The 20,534-nt window shown below is 41.2% G+C and overlaps 1 protein-coding gene across 9 annotated transcripts in view; it reads right to left on the reverse strand.

Annotated features, from left to right (window-relative positions):
• Positions 1-13,410: 13,410 nt before the first annotated feature.
• Positions 13,411-20,534, reverse strand: part of PKD1L1 (polycystin 1 like 1, transient receptor potential channel interacting) — a 181,015-nt gene continuing 173,891 nt past the window's right edge. For 8 of the 9 annotated variants that reach the window (XM_037501593.2, XM_054695721.1, XM_054695734.1 and 5 more), the window contains 3 exons: positions 20,043-20,273; positions 14,456-14,617; positions 13,411-13,626 (listed from right to left, as the gene is read on the reverse strand). In XM_037501593.2, the coding sequence (XP_037357490.1) occupies positions 13,453-13,626; positions 14,456-14,617; positions 20,043-20,273 (567 nt within the window). In that variant the 3' untranslated portion in view covers positions 13,411-13,452. The remainder of the gene's footprint in view (positions 13,627-14,455; positions 14,618-20,042; positions 20,274-20,534) is intronic. The other variant, XM_054695737.1, reaches the window with a different exon arrangement.

Consider the following 20,534-nt stretch of genomic DNA (forward strand, 5'->3'; position numbering starts at 1 on the left):
AAGTGTGTTGCTTTTTAGGAAGCATTTTTCTCAGATAGCTCAGCCCTAATGTCAGGGAAAGTGGCTCTGGCTTCCAGCAGAATTTCCAAGTCCTTGTGGCTTGGCCAGATTCTCGGATCCTTCTTCCACCCACTTTCCTGCTGGTGTTCTCTCTAGAGATCTTTGGTTATTGACACAACCATAAACTCTGATCCCAAATGATCCAGAAATTTTGTGCTTCCAAAAACTACTCTGCCTTTATAGAATCTGTGTCTTGGTACAATAGAAAGTGGAAAGAGGTGATGTGGGCTGGATATCACCAGCTACAAGGACACCCACCTATGGGAGGATCTCAGATGGCTTCATGTGCTATACTTTCTCAACTGCCAAAATCATCAGGGAAAAGAGAAACAAAGGGGTGGGATGGAAAAATGCGTAGGGAAGCAGCTCTTGCGGGAATGCACATTTCTGATTGGGGTCACTCTCCTTGCTAGAAAAATCATTACAGCTTTAAATTCATTTTATTTTCTTATTTTTTTAAAGATTTATTTATTTATGCATATAAGAGCTGGGGTATAGGCCAGAGATGTGAAGGGTGAGAGGATTCACCAGAGACAGAGTGGGGAACAAAACAGGTAGGTTGACTGAAGTACACTGCTGAGGGGAGCAGCGGGCGAGACAGGAGAGGTCTGCTGCGCCATTTGGGCTGCTCCCTGGCCAGCTGGGGATCGAACTTGTGCTGCAGAGGATGCAGATTGCTTCATAATGGGGTGCTTATCCCGTTGCACCATCAAGGGGGACCTTAAATTCATTTTAAAATGAATATCATTTCCAGGTAATTTTGCATGTTATAACACTTAAATAATTTTAAAATATTGTTTTTACCTTGAGGTAATTGGAGATTCACATGCACTTACTAAAAATTATACAGTGATGCTACATAACCCTTGCTCAGCTTTCCTTAATGACTATATCTGTAAAACAACAGCACTAGGATATTTACATTTTCAAGACATGAACTACTCATCACCACAAGGATCTCTCTTGCTGCCCTATTATTTTATTTTATTTTATTTTTAAAAGATTTATTTATTTATGCATATAAGAACTGGGGTATAGGCCAGAGATGCGGAGGGTGAGAGAATTCACCAGAGCTGGAGTGGGAAACAGAACAGGCAGACTGACAAAATACACTGCTGAGGGGAGCAGCAGGTTTGGCAGGAGAGGTCTGCGAGCCATGTGGGACCCTCACCGGGGATCGAACTGGCACTGCAGAGGCTGTGGGCAGCTTCACAGGCCAGCACTCAACCGCTGCAACACCAGGGGAGGCCCCTGCTGCCCTTTTAAAACCATAGCTTCCTCCCAGTCTCTCTATAATGTTGTCATTTCAAGAAAGTTATAGAAACAGAATCATATAGTAGCAACCTTTTGAACTTCACTCAGCATAATTTTCTGGAGAGTCACCCAGATGGTTGCCTGTATCAATGGTCAGCTCTATTTTGTTGCTGTGTAGTATACCACAGTATGAATATACCACAGTTTGTTTAACCATTCAATTAGTGAAAGATACTGGCAAGGCTTCCATTTTAAGAGTTTTACTAATATAAGGGCTAGGGACGTTCAGGACCTGGTTTTGTGTAAGCATATCTACATTTCTCTGGGGTAAATGATCAAGGGTTATTGTAAAAAATAATAGACAAAAACTCCATTTAAATGAAGTCAGGAGGCTAGAAGAGAGTGTCCATGTGCTTGCTATCAGCAACTACAGGACCCAACATCCCTGTCTAATCCTATGGGAAGTGAGGTTGCTCGCTACTCTAGTGAAGGAAGAACATCCTCCAGAGGAGATCCAGAGGAGGTTGTGGACCCTTGGTTTGGGGATGTGCACAAGACATGAACTTTCCAATCTGGACTTTTCTGTTCATTCTTTTGGAATAATTTCATTTTTTTGTTGGAATAGCAAATTGCTTGTTTGAGGTTGACAAGCCTTCTGGGTTTCATTTTCTAAGAAATGGTAAAACTATCTTCCAGAGCAACTTGCCATTTACATTCCCCATAGCAATAGGGTAGTGATCTAGTCTCTGTAACCTTGCTGGCACTTGCTGGCACTTTTTTTTTTTTTTTTAAGATTTATTTATTTATATAAGAACTGCGGTACATGCCAGATGCATGGGAGGGTGAGAGAATTCACCAGAGCCAGAGCAGGGACAGAACAGGCAGACTGGCGAAATACACTGCTGAGGGGCGCAGCGGGCTCTACTGGAGAGGTCTGCTGCACCATATGGGACCCTGGTCTGCTGGCTGGGATCGAACCAGCGCTGCAGAGACTGCGGGCAGCTTTGCAGCCCAGCGCTCAACCGCTGCACCACCAGGGAGGCCCCTGCTGCCCTTTTAGAACCACAGCTTCCTCCCAGTCTTTCTATAACATTGTCATTTCAAGAAAGTTATAGAAACAGAATCATATAGTAGTAACCTTTTGAACTTTCCTCAGCATAATTTTCTGGAAAGTCACCCAGATGGGATAGAACCGGCGCTGCAGAGACTGTGGACAGCTTCACAGTGCAGCACTCAACTGCCTGCGCCACCAGGTGAGGCCCCTGCTGTCATTGTTTTTTCTTGTGGGCATTTGCATTGGCATATCTAGATGCATCATTGTGGCTTTACTCTGCATTTCCGTGGGGCCAGCACTTTCTCATCTTTTCATATATTTATTTGCTGCCTGTATATTCTTTTTGCTGAAATGTCTTACTCATTTTTGGACCATTTTTAAACTGCATTACTTGCATTTTTATTATTGATTTCTGAGTGTTAATTTATATATTTTAGATACTTGTCTTTTGGTGAATTTGATGCTTTTCAAGTATTTCCTTTTAGTCTGAAAACTGTCGTTTCATCCTTTCAACAGGTCATCTGTAGAGCAGTTTTTAATTTTAATGAGGTTCAGTTTCTCAGTTTTTTCCTTTGATGATTCATGCTTATTTTCTCTTTTGCTTTTTCTTTTCTCAAAATAAATTATAGTTTTACATTTTGTATTTAAGACCATGAACCATTTTTAGTAAATTTTTTAGTGTAAGTTGTGAAGTGTAGATTGAAGGTCTATTTTATCTTTGTTCTTGCATGTCCAATTGCACTGGAACCATTGTCATAAAGGTGTTCTTCCCCCACTGACTTACTTTGGCACTCTTGTCAAAAATCATTTGGACTTATTGGCACGGGTCTATTTCTGGACTCTCTGTTTTGCCCCGATCTCTATGTCTGTTTTTTGCCAGTACCACCACAAAGTCCTGATTGCTGTTACTACAGAACAAGGCTTCCTTCTGCATAGGCACTGAGGCCGTCCTTCTGCACTTTGACTCAGACTGCAAGAAAACAGCTGTCTACAAGTGTTAAAAATTTTGTCACTTACAGTTTTTGAAAAAGATGCTCACTGTCTGCAGGGTATGCCATATTGCTAAGATCTTGCCCAGGTCTGCTCACCTTTCTGAATTTTATAATCAAGTTTCCTTGCTCCCACACCTGAAAACAGGTTAGAAAGATGGGAAAATACTCACACACACACACTCACAGAAGTAGAGATATAAGGTGAAAGCCCAGTCAACCCCACTTCTCTGGGAAATTCTTCAACTCAGGACAACCACAGAGAAAACTTTTAGAAAATCTCTACTGTTTCCAAGGTCAAAAGCATTGTGGTGACATCCAAGAAGTTCCATTATATAAAAAATTATACTAGTGAGAGACATTAGGGAGGGAAATTTCAGCCATGGAATAGGGTCCTCTAGTTTCAGAGGCTGTCACAAATTCATTTAATGTTTACCTGAATTCTGCAGTTCTGATGAAACACTAAATTAACCTCCACACTGGTGCAGAGAGTGACGCTCTCTTAGGTGTGGCTCACCGCTGGATGTCAAATGCAATTTGGACCCTTTGGCTTCCACCCAAGAAATATTTTATGGGATGCCAGTAAATTCATGGAATTAAACAGAAACACTTGAATCTGCTCTCCCCTCCACTGGTCCCCTCAAAATCATTCAACTGCTGAGTGCATCAGCTTTATGGTACATGATTAATTACTTAGGACACATGTACAGGTTGCAACACCAGAATGAACCCAAGACAGATATGTACATACTAGCTGCTGAGAAAACAGATTCAATCTTTTACCAAGGATGAAGTGAGTCTCTACAGGAAGCTACGTTGACATTATTCCTTGAGAATAGCCACCTACTTACTTGAAAAAGAGGTGATGAGGGTCGCTAACCTCAGGGGTGACTTCTTACATACAAGAACTGTACCCCAGTTCTTGTGTGTATAAATAAATAAATCTTTCAAAAAATAAAAATTGGAGTTTTGCTGCCACACACCAAGGAATTAAGAGAATCTTGAACAGATCCTCCCCTAGTACCTTCAGAAAGAACACGACCCCATTACATGGCAGTCTTGGACTTCTGGACCTCAGAACCTGAAGACAATGCCTATCTTTGTTATAGCAAATCTAGCAAACTAATAGGGTGTTTTCCTTATTATTTTGGGAAGTTGTAATTTTTAAGACTCCAAGCTGAAATACAAATTTCTTCAAAAAGAAATCCGCTGATAGGTCTTTAAGAATTCAACTTTCTTGGACTTCTCTAGGAGATAATTTGATTCAAGTAAATAAATTATGTCTTCATAGTTACACAGAAGTCTGGTTTGTATCCATAGTGCCTCAAGCACTATTCTAGCACATGTCTAAATAAAAAGGAATTAACAATAATATTTCAACTTTGTCCAAGCTATGTCTGCCAGGAGACAATGAATCAGCAACTACAAAATGTTCCTTCTGAGACGTTATCACAACCTGACTTAATGTAATCCATGATAGCAGAGAAAATTTACCTCAGAAGCCTGGTTACTTTTACAATTCTGTCTGGTTATTTTAACTTTCTCTATATTAAGTATTTGTAAATCATATGTAAATAGCTCTTTTAAATTTATTTATTTATTTATTTTTAAAGATTTATTTATTCATATACACAAGAACAGGGGTACAGGCCAGATGTGCGGGAGGGTGAGAGGATTCACCAGAGACAGAGCAGGGTACAGAACAGGCAGACCGACGAAATACACTGCTGAGGGGAGCAGCGGGCATGACAGGAGAGGTCTGTAGCACCATGTGGGACCCTCACCAGCCTGCTGGGATCGAATCAGTGCTGCAGAGGCTGCTGACATCTTCATAGCGCAGCGGTCAACTGCCTGTGCCACAGGGGAGGCCCAGCTCTTTTAAATTTAATTAGCTTTTCTTGTATGTCCTTCAAGAAAAAAAGTTCCAAGATAGACACACACACACACACAAGCTTAGAAAACTCTGAACTACTAAAATGAATCTTTTTTTTTTTTTTAAAGATTTATTTATTTATTTATACAAGCACTGGGACAGTGAGAAGCATGAAAGTGGGAGAGAATTCACCAGAGCCAGAGCGGGGAACAGAACCGGCAGACGGACGAAATACACTGCTGAGGGGAGCAGTGGAAGCTGCAGGAGGGGTCTGCTGCACTATGTGGGACCCTCGCCGGGTAGCCGGGGATCAAACCAGTGCTGCAGAGGCTGCGGGAAGCTTCGCAGCCCAGCGCTCAACCACTGCGCCACCAGGGGAGGCCCTGAATCTTTTTTTTTTTTTAGATTTATTTTACTTTTTATTTATACAAGCACTGGGTATAGTCAGAAGCGCGGGAGGGTGAGAGAATTCACCAGCGCCAGAGCGGGGAGCAGAGCAGGCAGAAGGACCGAAGTACACTGCTGAGGGGAGCAGCGGGCGGCAGGAGAGGTCTGCGCGCCATGTGGGACCCTCCTCTGGTGGCCGGGGAGCAGCCGGGGATCGAACCAGCGCTGCAGAGGCTGCGGGCAGCTTCGCAACCCAGCGCTCAACCGCTGCGCCACCGGGGAGGCCCCTGAATCTTTTTGTTTTAAAGATTTATTTTATTTATACAAGAGCCGGGGTACAGGCTAGATGCGTGGAAGGATGAGAGAGGATTCACCAGAGAAGGAGAGGGGAACAGAACACGCAGACTGACGAAATACACTGCTGAGGGGAGCAGCGGACGCGACAGGAGAGGTCTGCTCACCATGTGGGTTGCTCCGAGGACAGCGGGAATCAAACCAGCACTACAGAGGCTGTGGACAGCTTCACAGCACTGCGCTCAACCACCTGCACCACCAGGAAGACCCTAAAATGAATTTTATCCCACAATTTTGACAGTACTATTTTGTAATTTCTCTGCTTGAATAATACAATAGCTCCTTTTAAAAAGGTTTTTCACTAGGAAATACATTCAAATTCACAAAAAAATGTGCAAGAATTATTCAATGAATTCAATATATCCTTTATTCAGAATCACCTATTAGAATTCTTCCCTATTTATTATCTGCCTTCTTTTTACCTAAACACATAGTCCATTAGCTTGTTTTTGCTGAATATTCAAGTTATTACATGTTTACTGAGCACCATCTACTGAAGAAGGAAATGAGATAGAAAGAAAAAAAACGAGGGCTTCCCCGGTGGTGCAGCGGTTGAGCGCTGGGTTGCGAAGCTGCCCTTAGCCTCTGCAGCGCCGGTTGGAGCCCCGGCTGCTCCCCGGTCCCACATGGCGCGCAGACCTCTCCTGCCGCCCGCTGCTCCCCTCAGCAGTGTACTTCGGTCCTTCTTCCTGCTCTGCTCCCCGCTCTGGCTCTGGTGAATTCTCTCGCCCTCCCGCGCTTCTGACTGTACCCAGTTGCATAAATAAATAAATAAATAAATAAATAAATAAATAAATAAATAAATCTTAAAAAAAAAAAAAAGAAAAAAAAACCGAGGGCCTCCCTGGTGGTGCAAGGCATTAGATGCAACCTATGAAGCTCTCGCACAGCCTTTGCAGCACCAGTTCGATCCCCAGCAGACCAGGGAGCAACCCATATGGTGCAGCAGACCTCTCCTGCCTGCTACTCCCCACAACAGTGTACTTCGGTTGACCTACCTGTTCTGTTCCCCAGTCTGTCTCTCGTGAATCCTCTCACCCCCCACACCTCTGGCACGTACCCCAGCTCTTGTATGCATAAATAAATAAATCTTAAAAAAATAAGAAAGAAAGAAAATGAGATGTGACTCAGCTAGTAAGGACTGACCAGAATCACTTTCCTATATAATAAGAATAAGCACGTTCCTATATAATGAGTGAATCTAGAAAACCATGAGGAAGTGTGCACTTTCCTGGGCAACACCATTTTAATTAAATATTTGCATCATTAATGGGAGGGACACAATGTATTATTGGTGTTTGGTGGTAGGTGCACTATGGTAATGTGAGAGAGGGGTGAGTGCAAGAATCTCAAAATATAAACAATGATGTTAACCAACACTGTCTCAATAATTAAAACAAAAAGATTCCACTTGGTTTCTCATGAAACAACACATCACACTGCATATAAGTGACCCAGAGCTTTGCCTATAATTTTGACTCCATTTTTTCCAAGTTCTAGAAATAGTGTGTCTTCTTGGTGGCTATGGTTGCTTTCAAGTCAACGTTGTCCATCATGGGACCCTCAGCTGTTGGAATTATGCCTGGCACAAAAATATTTGGCAAATGAATGAGTCTTGAAATTCAGTTTTAATAATTGATATTAAACCCAGACAGAATGCTTATTGTTTGCAGACCCTGATATTTATGACTCTCAATGTCCCTCTCCCCTATGGGAGAGGCTTTGCAAGTGTCCTTTTACACATCTGAACATTAACACCTGAAAGATGTGAAGGGATTAAGTCACTTGTACAACGTCCACCCAGGTAGTGATTAAACCTGAATTTTATTCAGCAGACCCATGTCCATCAGACTTCACAGGACGTGCATATTATGTGCATGTTCAGGCTGAGTTGGTATTTCCTTGAACAAACGCTTCATGAACTCTCTTCTCAAGGATTCAAGCCTGGTGTAGTCACATAGCTTGAACCATCTGTTTGAAAGTTCTTTGAATCACTGAAGATTCAGTAAGTTGGGTCTCAAGATCCCAACTATGACAGAAACTCCTAGAGATGAGAAGAAGCTCAGCAAGTTTCCTTGGCTGTCAGGTTTCTGTGATGCAGGCTCTCTGTCTACACTAGGGAAAAACAAGTGATTCCAAACCTTCATGATTTCCCACAAACTGGCCAAGTTAAGGGATGAAGCAGAATGGAAGCCCGGGCCCTTGATGACTTCTTGCAATCAAGGCCCACTGGGCTTTAGACACAACATTTCTGAAGCCAGAGTTCCAGGACATGGTGTGCCATTCCTCTGTACATACCTGTGCTGACCTACGAGGAACCCAGATGCAGAAATTGCACACAGATAGAACATTCCAACTTCCCTCCTGGTAGATGGGTGCAAAGAAATTACCCTTGAAAAGGGCAAAAAACCACCCTGACCCACTGTAACCTGAGGTCAGTTCCTGTATTACTCAAGTGTATTCAAAAAAGTGAATCAAAGATGGGGGAAAAAGCCTGTCTGGCATTTCTAAGTTGCACCTGTATCTCAGTGACCTGAGGGAGCGAGGCCTGGGAGCCCCAGGAAAATCCTTCTGGAAAAATCCTTCTGCTCAGTGAGAAACCCCCACTGGCTTGGGGCTTTTCTTCTGGTACAAACTGACAGAGCTGAAGAGAAAGAGCCAAGGGATGTTACAGGAGCTGAGCTGGCAACCCCACAGCATTTTGCTGCAGTGAGTCACTTAGAAAATACAAAGAACAATAGAATTTGTAGGTGGTTATTGATAGCGCTAAGCCTCTACTCTTTCCAGTTAATAAAGATACAAATCTTAGTTATTAATGGTAAAGATGAAAAAATAGCAGCCTCAAGTTAGGAAATTCAAATGGGTTCTTTTCTCGGATCACATCATATAAAAACAGATCTATTCTGGGAAGCCTAGTTTGCTGGACCCGTTTGAATGCCAAGTACATTCTGTGTTCTAGCCCACTCGTGGCCAGCTATACTCACATTTTGCAGAAACATGAGTTCTACAGGCACAGACACACAGGGAGCCAGGTGAGAGATCTGCCCCTGGCAACACTGGCTTATTGCAATAAGTTGAGAGATAGGTCTATTAGCCTCCATTATCAGTGGGTGAAATTATTTTCTCAGTCTTAGGAAATTAGCCTAATGAATATAGTAGTGATTGTACCAGAATTCACACAGGCTATGTTGTTTACAAAACTACCAATCATACTATAAACTTAAACTTAAGTTGAAGCTCCCTCTAGCTAAACAAGTTAGTAAATATATAAACAAGAAAAGTGTGCATAGTTTGTATGTGCATGCAAGCATGAGTTTGTGTGTTTTGTTATTTGAACTGCATTCCTAGTTATTAAGTATGAGAAGGGAAACAGCCCTTACTAAGAGTGAAATTATCTATATCCCTTTAAAGAGTTATTGTGGTATTATACCATTAGACATAAGGCAGACTTCTGAGATATAATCTTATTTTGAAAAAATTATATCAATTTGTTCATATTAAGAGTTACAAGTGGGTTACAAGTGGGTCCTGATAAGATAGATACTGCTTTCCTTCCCGGGTGGGGTTAGACATAAACACTCAGTGCTAAAAAAAAAAAACTTAAAATAGCACCCCAATTTGGAGGGCCCACCATTGTCCTTTCTTCAGACTAGTTGAAAATGGGCAGAAAGATACCCTACCCAGATAATTGGTTTGATGAAGAATTAGAACATGCCATTAAAACGTCAATTGTCCAAAATATGGAGAAGTAAAAGCATGAGTGTTGGCTGACACGGTTTCACCAGTTTCACCTGTGTGAGCTCATCACACTCATCATGAACATGAGGGAGCTACAGGACTGTCCCCAGGGAGGGAAGTCTCAATTTTTTCTGGTGAATCTGGGGATGAGGACTGGGGGAGGAGGTTGCTCATATGATTATCTTCTTCCTAGGGAGGGGGTGCAACAATAATGAATATACTTGCTTTTCCTCTTTCTTCCCCAGTTCACCTCAATCCTTTCTTTTTTCTAACTGGGGTAATAGTCCTATAACCAGGATTGCACATACAAGGGATGGAAACAAAGATGATCCCTAATCCAGAGAGGGCAGCTATATTTTAAAACGTCTCAGAATTCCTAAGGGTTGCATGGGGCGGGGTGTGCTTCCACCCATCTGACAAAACTGGGGCTGACACTGAATGTGCTATAAAAAGATAAGTAGGAATGGCTGTGGAATTAAATGCAAACATGAGGAAATCAAATGATAACTTCCTCAACATTTTGGTGAAGGCTATTAATATATTTTCAAATATTTAAAAAGGTTTCCAATTCCTAATATAAAATGCATATATTCATGGGCTACTATTCTTTGCACTTGATGATGGATTCTATTTGCCAGTGTTTTATTTAGATTTTTTTTTCATATCAAAATCATTGGGATGGGTATGTATTTGTATTGTCTTTCACTATTTGTGATATTTTAGTCCAATTTTGATACCAATATATTGCTCTATTTTATAAAAACATATCTGGAAGCTTTTTCCTCTAGATCTACTATCTGAAACAGTTTGAAGAGCATTTGGAACTATATCCTTAATAGTTTAGCGTATTTCACCTCTGGGCAAAGACGCTTTCAGGAAGATGTGTGTTCAAGTACATAAGGATTTAGAAATCTCTACTCAGGTCAGCCTAGCGGGTAAGTATGTTCAGCCATCCTCTCTTCCCAAATGTTTATAATTTTCTCTTTTCCCTTTGTATACATATTGTACTATGTTTATTGTACTCATTTTCCATCATATTTAGCTATACATTAACTAATAATTTAACTATTTGTTAAAAGAATCATTTCTTGGATTAATTTATACTTTCTGCTGATTTAATTCAGTTGCATTTTCATCTTTGCAAATTCCTTCTGCTTTGCTTAGTTTGAGTGTGAGTGCATGTGCATGTGATATTTTCTCCTATTTGAATTTCATGCATAATGCACTTTACTTTCTTTTTTTTTTTTATTTTTTTAAAGAGGCATGTACTATTTGTTTGTTTGTTTGTTTGTTTGTTTGTTTGTTTATACATGCACTGGGTACAGTCAGAAGCGCGGGAGGTTGAGAGAATTCACCAGAGCTAGAGCAGGGAGCAGAGCAGGCAGAAGGACCAAAGTACACTGCTGAGGGGAGCAGCGGGCGGCAGGAGAGGTCTGCGCGCCATGTGGGACCCTCCTCCGGTGGCCGGGGAGCAGCCGGGGATCGAACCAGCGCTGCAGAGGCTGCGGGCAGCTTCGCAACCCAGCGCTCAACCGCTGTGCCACCGGGGAGGCCCTGCACTTTACTTTCATTTTTGTTGCTCCATTGAATACACCATAGATTTTTCTCTAGACTCCAATTTAGCAGAATGAAAATCTCTTTGTCTCAATCAGGGAATCAAGAAATAACAATAGTAATATTAGAGTAAGAATAAAAACACATAGTGCCATCTAAAAGTGTTGATTAATTTTTCATTATTTTTTCATATTACAAAGATATTAAGTGGAATTCTATCTTTTTTCTTTTCATATATACTTTTTTCTATTTTTACATAGCTGATGATTGTTTCTTTTTACCAAAAAATTATGTTTTCTTATATTTTGCCTAATTTTCTATTGATGTGAACATTTAAATAATAACTAAAAATAACTTTTAAATAATTTAAATAACAATTTTAACATCTGGAGGCGACTTGATTTTTGTGGATAGTGAAAGTATTTTGATAGCAAGAGGATTATATCTATTTTCTAAATTCAGTAACTTTATAAGAATTGACCTGGTTTTAGGGTCTCCCTGGTGGCCTACAGGTTCAGTCTCAGTGCTATCTATCACTGCTACAGCCTGAGTTGGATCCCTGTTCAGGGAGCTAAGCCACATACCCACATAAGATGCAGCAGACCTCTCCTGTCTCACCTGCTGCTCCCCTTAGCAGTGTATTTCAATAAATTTGCCTGTTCTGTTGCTCCCCACTGTGTCTCTGGTGAATCCTCTCAACCTCCCCTGAAACTTTGGCCTACACCACAATTCTTCTATACAAACAAAAAAAAGAGAGAATTTGTTCTGGTTTTAAGATTTGAATCAATTTATATCCTGAAATATTACTCCAATTGAAATATGTAGATCTATATCTTTATTTCAGGAAAGTTTTTTAAGATTTATTTTTATTTATTTATGCATATAAGAATTGGAGTATAGGTCAGAGGTGCAGGGGGTGAGGATTCACCAGAGACAGAGTGGGGTGCAGAATAGGCAGACTGACTGAAATACACTGCTGAGGGGAGCAGCAGGCGAGACAGGAGAGGTCTGCTTCATCATGTGGTTAGCTCCCTGCCTGGGGATGGAAATCATGCAGCAATGGCTGGTGATAGCTTGATTGTGCTGAGACTTAAGCCCTGTGCCACCAGGGAGGCCCCGAAAGATTTTTTAAATACATCTTGAAATATTTTTTTCTGTTAAACTTTTCTTTTTATTTTTTAAGATAGAGGGAGATACCAGTTATACATATCCTTTTACAGTCTTATGCATGTTCATCTTTGTCTGACTACCACATATATTCTTTTACACAAATACTAAATAAATTTATTTTGACTTTTTTAAAATCTGAATTTGTTTAGTTTTTTTCAAATATCCCATGTATCTTTCACTTTCCTTTCTGTGAGGGAAAAAAAATGAATGGGTATGAAACCATGCAAATTTGGGGGATGTCATGGTTTGTGGGTCCTCACCTGTGTCCTTGCAACTGCAAGACACCACTCAGGCTCAGAGTGCAACAAACAACAAGGTTGATTAACAAGGGGAAATTGGGAAAAAGTTTCTAAGGTCACATGGCTGGCTGTCCATACCATACAACAGTGTCCAGTAGTTCAAACCAAAAGTTGCTCATATAAGATGATTTTGTCCTTTCAATGAGAGCTTGGAGCTATTGACACACTGATGAGTGGTGAAACAGGACCCAACTCACAGTGGAAGCTGGAGGTGATCATAGGTGACACTTCTGAGGTAGCTCTGTAGTCAGCAGCAGCAATCTGAAGGCTGGGGTGGGCAGTGATGGACACCAGATTGTGATACCGTTCATGCTGGAGGCAGGAATGGTGCTTAGGCAGTAGTGGACAGGTCTTAGAGTGACTAGGCAAAGGTCAGCTATGCCAGTCAATACTAGTCAGATCAGCAGGTGGTGATGTGGACGATCAGGCACTAGTGTGATAGCTCTGTAGAGGCACCAGGCACAGGTCAAAGGTTGATAGATCTTACAGAGATGGTGCCAGAGGATCAGGCACTAGTGCACCACTCTTTCAGAGGTACCACAGATATTTTTGCCACCATTTAAAACTGGAAGTCACATCATACATTTAGTTCATCATCAGTATTACTAATCATTGGAGAATGCTTGTGCAAATAGACCTCAGGATTTGAAACAACAGCTATTTTGAATCTCCTTTAGTACTTAAAAAAATGCTATCAAGAAAACTGATAAAATTAATTTTTCACTTGTTTATTCCAGTAACAGAAACACCCACCAAGGGACTATCTTCTTCCCTGGCCTCCAATGTATTATTAGATTTTTGTTCTAGAAGAGGGAGCTGTAGGCTGTCAGATAAGCCATTAATCTTCAACAGAAGTTCATCTACTAGATCTGCAAATTCATCCAGATAATAACTCTAAAGGGAAGAAAATTAGAATAGTTAATGCATCCAAGGACCTAATTTTTCTTCTTTCCTCATTATCTGAAGTATTTCATGGTATGGACTTTAGATGAGATTGTACTTTATTAGAAAACACACTGCACCCAGGAGTCAGGACCCAGGTGCTGGGCCTAAATCTTCACATCTCAGTTCCCCCATTCATGATGTCATATGCAAGTATGCATATCCACACCACATTCATGATCTCTTACACAGGTCTGTACATAAGTGTTATGATTCATAATGTCTACATGAAGGACTATTAAATGGATTTAAAGGTGATAAAGTTTGGGAAAGTACATTATAAACTATGAAGTCCTATAAAAACGGGCAATATGATTACAAATAATTGGCTTTTTAACTATGCTGGGTGATGCCTATGTATCTGCATAGAAAATAGTTGGGTGTTAAGTGGACAAATTCTTGCATTTAGGTCAGGGGTGATGATACTTAAACACTTTACCTAATGCTCCATGTTTTGGTGAGAGTTTTGATCTAGTAACAGGAACCAAAAGTGAACGACTAAGTCAAAGCATCTGAGTTGGGCATGTGTTGGGTGTGGAGAGAATCATACAAACTCTATCTTTCCAACCTTATAGATCATTCTAAGGACATAATGAGTTAAAAGAGGAAACTGTGTTTGATAATCTATAAAGTGTTAGGAATTATAAGTGAAAATTCTGTGATTTGCAACATTTGGCACAGAATCATAATTATGATGTAATAACTAAAAAGCAAAATCCTAAAATGAATTCAGCATCTTGAACATGTTATTTACTCATTAACCCAATATCCCACAGCTTACGTGATCTTCAGCCACTTCATTCTCTTCCACTTCAGACCTTCCTAGTCCCAGAAGGATGAGCGCCTTCCCCCAGATGTAGGAAGTCACATCTTTAAGTCTCACAAAAAAAATTCTTTGAAAGGATTTTCTTTTTGGGGCAAAAATCATGAGATAACCCCTCATCTGGGGAAGAGAGAAAATAAAGATAAATTTTGTGTTAGCAAATAAAAAAGAAGCTTTGTTTCAAGAAAATGAGGTTTATATCTGATGATGTCATTTTGTGAACATTTAAAAAATAGCAATTGCTTAGCAAAAATCATCATGAAAAAGTCTCTTACGAATGAAACTAAATTCTACCTAAAAGAATAATGGACATTAGGCCTCCCTGGTGGTGCAAGGGGTTAAGCAACACTATGAAGAAGTCCGCAGCCTCTGCAGCATGAGTTCGATGCCCGGCCGGCCCGGGAGAAACACACCTGGTGAAGCAGACCTCTCCTGTCTCGCCCGCTGCTCCCCTCAGCAGTGTATTTCAGTCAGTCTGCCTGTTCTGCTCCCCACTCTGTCTCTGGTGAATCCTCTCACCCTGCATCTCTGGTCTGTACCCCAGGTCTTTAATGCATAGTAAATAAATCTTTAAAAAAAGAATAATTGACATTAAATTATAGAGGATATCTCAATATTAACATGATATGCGTATCTGTATCTCAGTTTTGGGTCTTCTGGTGAGCCCTGCCATGAGTGTGTGCCTGTGCTTGGCGAGGGGACAGGGCCATAGGCATGGTGCTGCTGTGCCTTCATGGGTTTTACGTAAACGAGCCATCCATAGTCTTTGCGTATTGGCTCCGGATTGCTTGATTTTTTCACTGCAAGCTGAAACCTTTTAGCTCAATAATCTACAGGCACCAAATTTAGTTTTACACATTTAACTGTTTAAAAAACAGCCTGAATTAGCAGAGTTTTAGCCACTTAGAGCCTACTTTGCATACTCTGTAAAACTCCACTGCTCAGCAATTGACTATCCCCTTCTCCCATTCTTGATCACCACCCCACAGTGCAACCTCTGAGGTCACAAATTAAGAGGGACATTCCTGACATGAAAACTTGTTAAGATGTCCCCCGTATACAACTTGCATATGTTACTGCCTCTCATAGTTATATCTTTTTACTTGAGCAGCCCCCCCAAAACCCCCTGACAATGTGTCAGAACCCTACATGGATGCCCAGTGCTCCAGGATAGGTCACTATACACACAGACAGTTGTCTGTGGGTCTGAGGCTTTCCCTGCTCTACCAGTCGAACAGCCAGAAAGCCTGCAGAAACATGATTGTCTCCTGTACCCAGAGTCCCCAGGCAACATTGTCTGCCTGTTTCAAATAAAACATCCAAATGCCTTAGCATGACATTCAGGATCTTCCAATACTGGCTCCAAGGATCCTTTTCAAAGTTACATCTGCTTGACCCTGAGGCCCCAAACTCTAGCATGGCCCTCTCTACTACATTTACTTCTGCCTCTCTCACCCCTAAATTCTGCTCCTAGTTGTTTCCATGAATTGATCTTTGCTCCTTCATGAAGGCCCATTTCCTATGGTGTGAGGATTTCTTGGCTTCCTGAGGAAGAACAAACTAGTCTCTCATATAAGTTTCTTGTTCATGGAGGAAACTTCTAGCTAGGTATTAAAGTTGCATAAAATTGTGCAAAATCTATATACTGAAAATTACAAACACTGATGAAAGAAATTATAGAAGATATAGATATACAAAACTTTATATGCAGAAATTTAACATTATTAAGATGTCAATTCTCTCCAAATTTGACTTACATATCCATGTCAATCTCAATAAAAACCACAGCATAGTTTTTTTTGTAGACTCCAACACGCTGATTACAAGCTTTATATGGAATGGCAAGAGAACTTGAATAGCCCAAGGTGAAAGAGAACAAAATTGGAGAATTCATCTATGTCATTTTTTTTTAAAGATTTATTTATTTATGCATACAAGGGCTAGGGTAAAGGCCAGAGATGTGGAGGGTGAGAAGATTAACCAGAGACAGAGTGGGGAACACAACAGGCAGACTGACTGAAATACACTGCTGAGGGGAGCAGCAGGCGAGAAAGGAGAGGTCTGCGGCACCATGTGGGTTGCTCCCTGGCCGGCTGAGGATTGCCTCATAATGGGGTGCTTAACCCATTGCGCAACCAGGAAGGCCCCATCTATGTCATTTTAATACTTCCTACAAACTTATAGTAATCATGACTCTGAAAATGGCAGAAAAATAGATCTATGGAATAGAATAGAGAAACCCATAAATCCACCTAGATATAGCTCATTGATTTTTAATAGTGCTGGGACAACTGGCTCTCCATATACAGAAAACTTTGATCCATACTTTACAACTTATACCAAAATTTACTCAAAATGGATTATCACCCCCACTATAAAAGATAAAACTCTAATGCTTATAGATGAAAACAGAGGAGAAATATGTGTTATCTTAGTTCAGCTATTTTCAGATATGACATCAGCACAATTCATAAAATAAAAAAATAATAAATTCATCAAAATAAACAACTCTTGCTCTATAAACGACACCATTAGCAGGATGAAAGGATAAGTTCTAGATTGGGAAAAATATTTGTAAATCACATAACCAATAAAAAAATAAAAATACATAAAATACTGTAATTCCTTGTTTATATGCATATATTCCTTTATGGATTAGAAATCAAATACTACTATTTCTGTTTCACTATTGCCTGAATATAGGATTTTTTAAAGTAACTGTTAAGTAAGTGCATGAATAAACAAAAGAGTGAATGGATGGATGGATGGAAGAGGATGGATGGATGGATGGAAGGAGGGATGAATGGATGGAAGAATGGGCAGGTGGATAAATGAGCAGTAAATAGGGAGATGGAGCTCTGACAAAGGGTTTGAGCCTGACAAAGGGTTTGAGCCTACTATTAAAATAGTGCTGCTATAAACACAGGGGTGCAGGTGCTCTTTGGAATCAATGTTTCTGTGTCCTTTGGGTAAATACCTAGGAGTGGAATTGCTGGATCATATGGGAGCTCTATCTTTAGTAGTTGAGTAATCTCCATACAGCTTTCCATAGTGGTTGTCATTCTTTTTCCTGGTCCCTTATTTAGGTTTTCTAGATTCCTGCTATGAGTGAGACCATCCAGTATTTTTCTTTTTCTTTCTGGCTTATTTTGCTCACCATGATCCCTTCCAGCTCCATCCATGTTGCTGCAAATTGCATGTGTTTATCTTTTTTGATTGCTGAGTAATGTTCCATGGTGTATATGTACCACATCTTCTTGATCCAGTCATCTATTTTTGGGCATTTGGGTTGTTTCCAAAGCTTAGCTATTGTAAACAGTGCTGCTATAAACACAGGGGTGCAGGTGCTCTTTGGAATTGATGTAACTGTGTCCTTTGGGTAAATACCTAGGAGTGGAATTGCTGGATCATATGTGAGCTCTATCTTTAGTTGTTGAGGAATCTCCACACAGCTCTCCATAGTGGCTGGACCAGTTTTCACTCCCACCAGCTATGCAGGAGAGTTCCTTTTTCTCCACATCCTCGCCAACATTTGTTGTTGCTAGTTTTTATAATATGTGCCATTCTCACTGGTGTGAGATGGTATCTCGTTGTAGTTTTGATTTGTATTTCCCTGATTACAAGTGATGTTGAACATTTTTTCATATGCCTGTTGGCCATTTGTATTTCCTCTTTGGAGAAGTTTCTTTTTAGCTCTTCTGCCCATTTTTTGACTGGATTATTTTCTTTGTTTTTGTTCAGTCTCATCAGCTCTTTGTAGATTTTTGTGATCAGTCCTTTATCATTAGTGCTGTGTGCAAAAATTATCTCCTAGTCGGTGGGGTTTCTCTTTGTTTTAGTTATTGTCTCTTTTGCTGTGCAGAAGCTCTTTAATTTGATGTAGTTCCAACTGTTTATCTTTGCCTTCACTATCACTGCTTTGGATGATGTGTCTGTAAAGATGACTTATAATTTTTTTAAAAAGATTTATTTATTTATTTGTACAAGCACTGGGTACATTCAGAAGCGCAAGAGAGTGAGAGAATTCACCAGAACCAGAGCGGGGAACACAACAGGCAGACTGATGAAATACACTGCTGAGGGGAGCAGCGGGTAGCAGGAGAGGTCTGTGCACCGTGTGGGACCCTCGCCCAGCATTTAAGTATCAAACCAGTGCTACAGAGGCTGCGGGCAGCTTTGCAACCCAGCGCTCAACCGCTGCGTTACCGGGGAGGCCCTAGTCACTTATAATTTTACTCTAGTTATGAAACTGGAATACCTACAGACATTTAAGGACTGAAGACAATTTTAACCCATTTGAAAAGCTTGAATATTCAATTCATTAATGTATATTGTGCTCTACAACATGTTAGGAGCCAGGCACACCAGACACCTGCTGTGAATGCAGCCAGAGTTCAAAGGGAAGATAGAAATGGCAGCAAGTGCAGTAGATGCAATGGGAAGGCATATGCTGACACCTGTGGGAATCAAGGTGAGGGGGCAGTCAGCTGGGGCCTGGGGTTGTAGAACCAGAGAAAGCTTCCAGGGTGACCCCATACTAAATGCTGTCTTTTAAGAATCTGTGGGACTTACACCCAGGGGCCACTCAGGATGGCACCTACAGAGAGGGCCTGCAGTAGAGGTGGTGATGTGTCCAGAATCCTGGTACTCCACCCAGGCTGGGCAGGGCTGTGCCTGCTCAAGCACAAAGCAGGGTTTCCCACCCTTGAGTCTTCTTCAGGAAACACTGCAGGGTTTTCTGAAAACTGGGTTGCCAGAGTTACCCTCTATGATGTGGGTTTAGCAACCCTAGGGCAGCACATGTGACGTTGCTATCTGAGGACCCCTATACAAGAGTGGAGAGCAGAGGAAAATGGAAATGGGACATCCACTTACATTTTAATTTCAGGTAAACAATGCTTGTTTATATTAGGTATGTCTGAACTATTGGAGAGCCATACTAATATTAAGGTATTATTTGTTATTATCTGAAATTTACTCATCATTTTTATTTGCTAACTATGTTAGTCCTAAGTAGAGGGTGGCAGGGAAGGAGTTTAAGCCAGCATGTTTATTTGGGAGTGGGCTTGGGCATGTGACATGATTAGGTTTGTAAGTGGTTGATTGGTGGGAGAGTGGGAACCAGCAGCCCCATTCCATACTCAATCCCCAACCTGAAGGACATGCCCAGTGAGAGCTGGCTGTTGGAGGTAAACTTTCATAACATGGAGGTTTGACATAATAAGGCAAGAGACGGCCTACAGAAAAGTGAGATTGTGTGAAATTAAGCTAGAAGCAAGAAGGTTTAGTGTTGAAAGGACCTGGGGGGCTCCCTGGAGGAGGTGGCACTCTGGAATGACTGGTGGTGGTGTTGGAATTGCTAAGGCTAGCACAAGAGTCCAATCAACTGTGTTCAGTCCCTGCTCTGCCCTGAAGGGTGTCAGAGATTTGTGACCACAAAGGTCTTACAGACAGAAAGGAACATATAGAACAAAGAAAACTTCACTACACATCATATGAAATCTTTGCAAACCCTGATTTCAAAATCTGGGATGTGTCCACATACCATTCCAAGCCACAAAGTGGCCATTACTATAAAGATGATGCAGTAGCACCAAGCCATGGTTTGCTGGTTAGCCTGGGAAAGGCTATGGAAGGTATCACTTTGACTTCTTCCTGGAAAATGAAACAGCAGGCCATGGAAGGAGTCCGAGAAGGTTCCAGATGGCAGGACACAGGTGAAGAGCAGAAATCCATGTAGGTGTGAGAGGGAAGCTAGCATCAGGATGCCCACTACCTGCAAGGAGAAAACCCAAGACCACTGACTTATGGGCACTGGTTTCTAGGTGCCCATGACTACTTGGGGACTTTGTAATGCCTTAAAATAACAAAAAACTTAGAGAAGCAGTTTTTGGACCCTTGGGCATATATTCCTGTCCCTCATCCCCTGAAGTCCCCATGACAGCTCCATTTGCTCCTCTTTATCAGGAGCTCAAGTTCACCATCCTTTTATCCTGCCTGCTCCCTCTGAAGGCACCTCTGCCTTTAAACCCAGACC

This window comes from Talpa occidentalis, unplaced genomic scaffold, assembly GCF_014898055.3.
Source record: "Talpa occidentalis isolate TD23 unplaced genomic scaffold, MPIMG_talOcc4v2.1 talOcc4.10, whole genome shotgun sequence".
Taxonomy (NCBI): domain Eukaryota; kingdom Metazoa; phylum Chordata; class Mammalia; order Eulipotyphla; family Talpidae; genus Talpa; species Talpa occidentalis.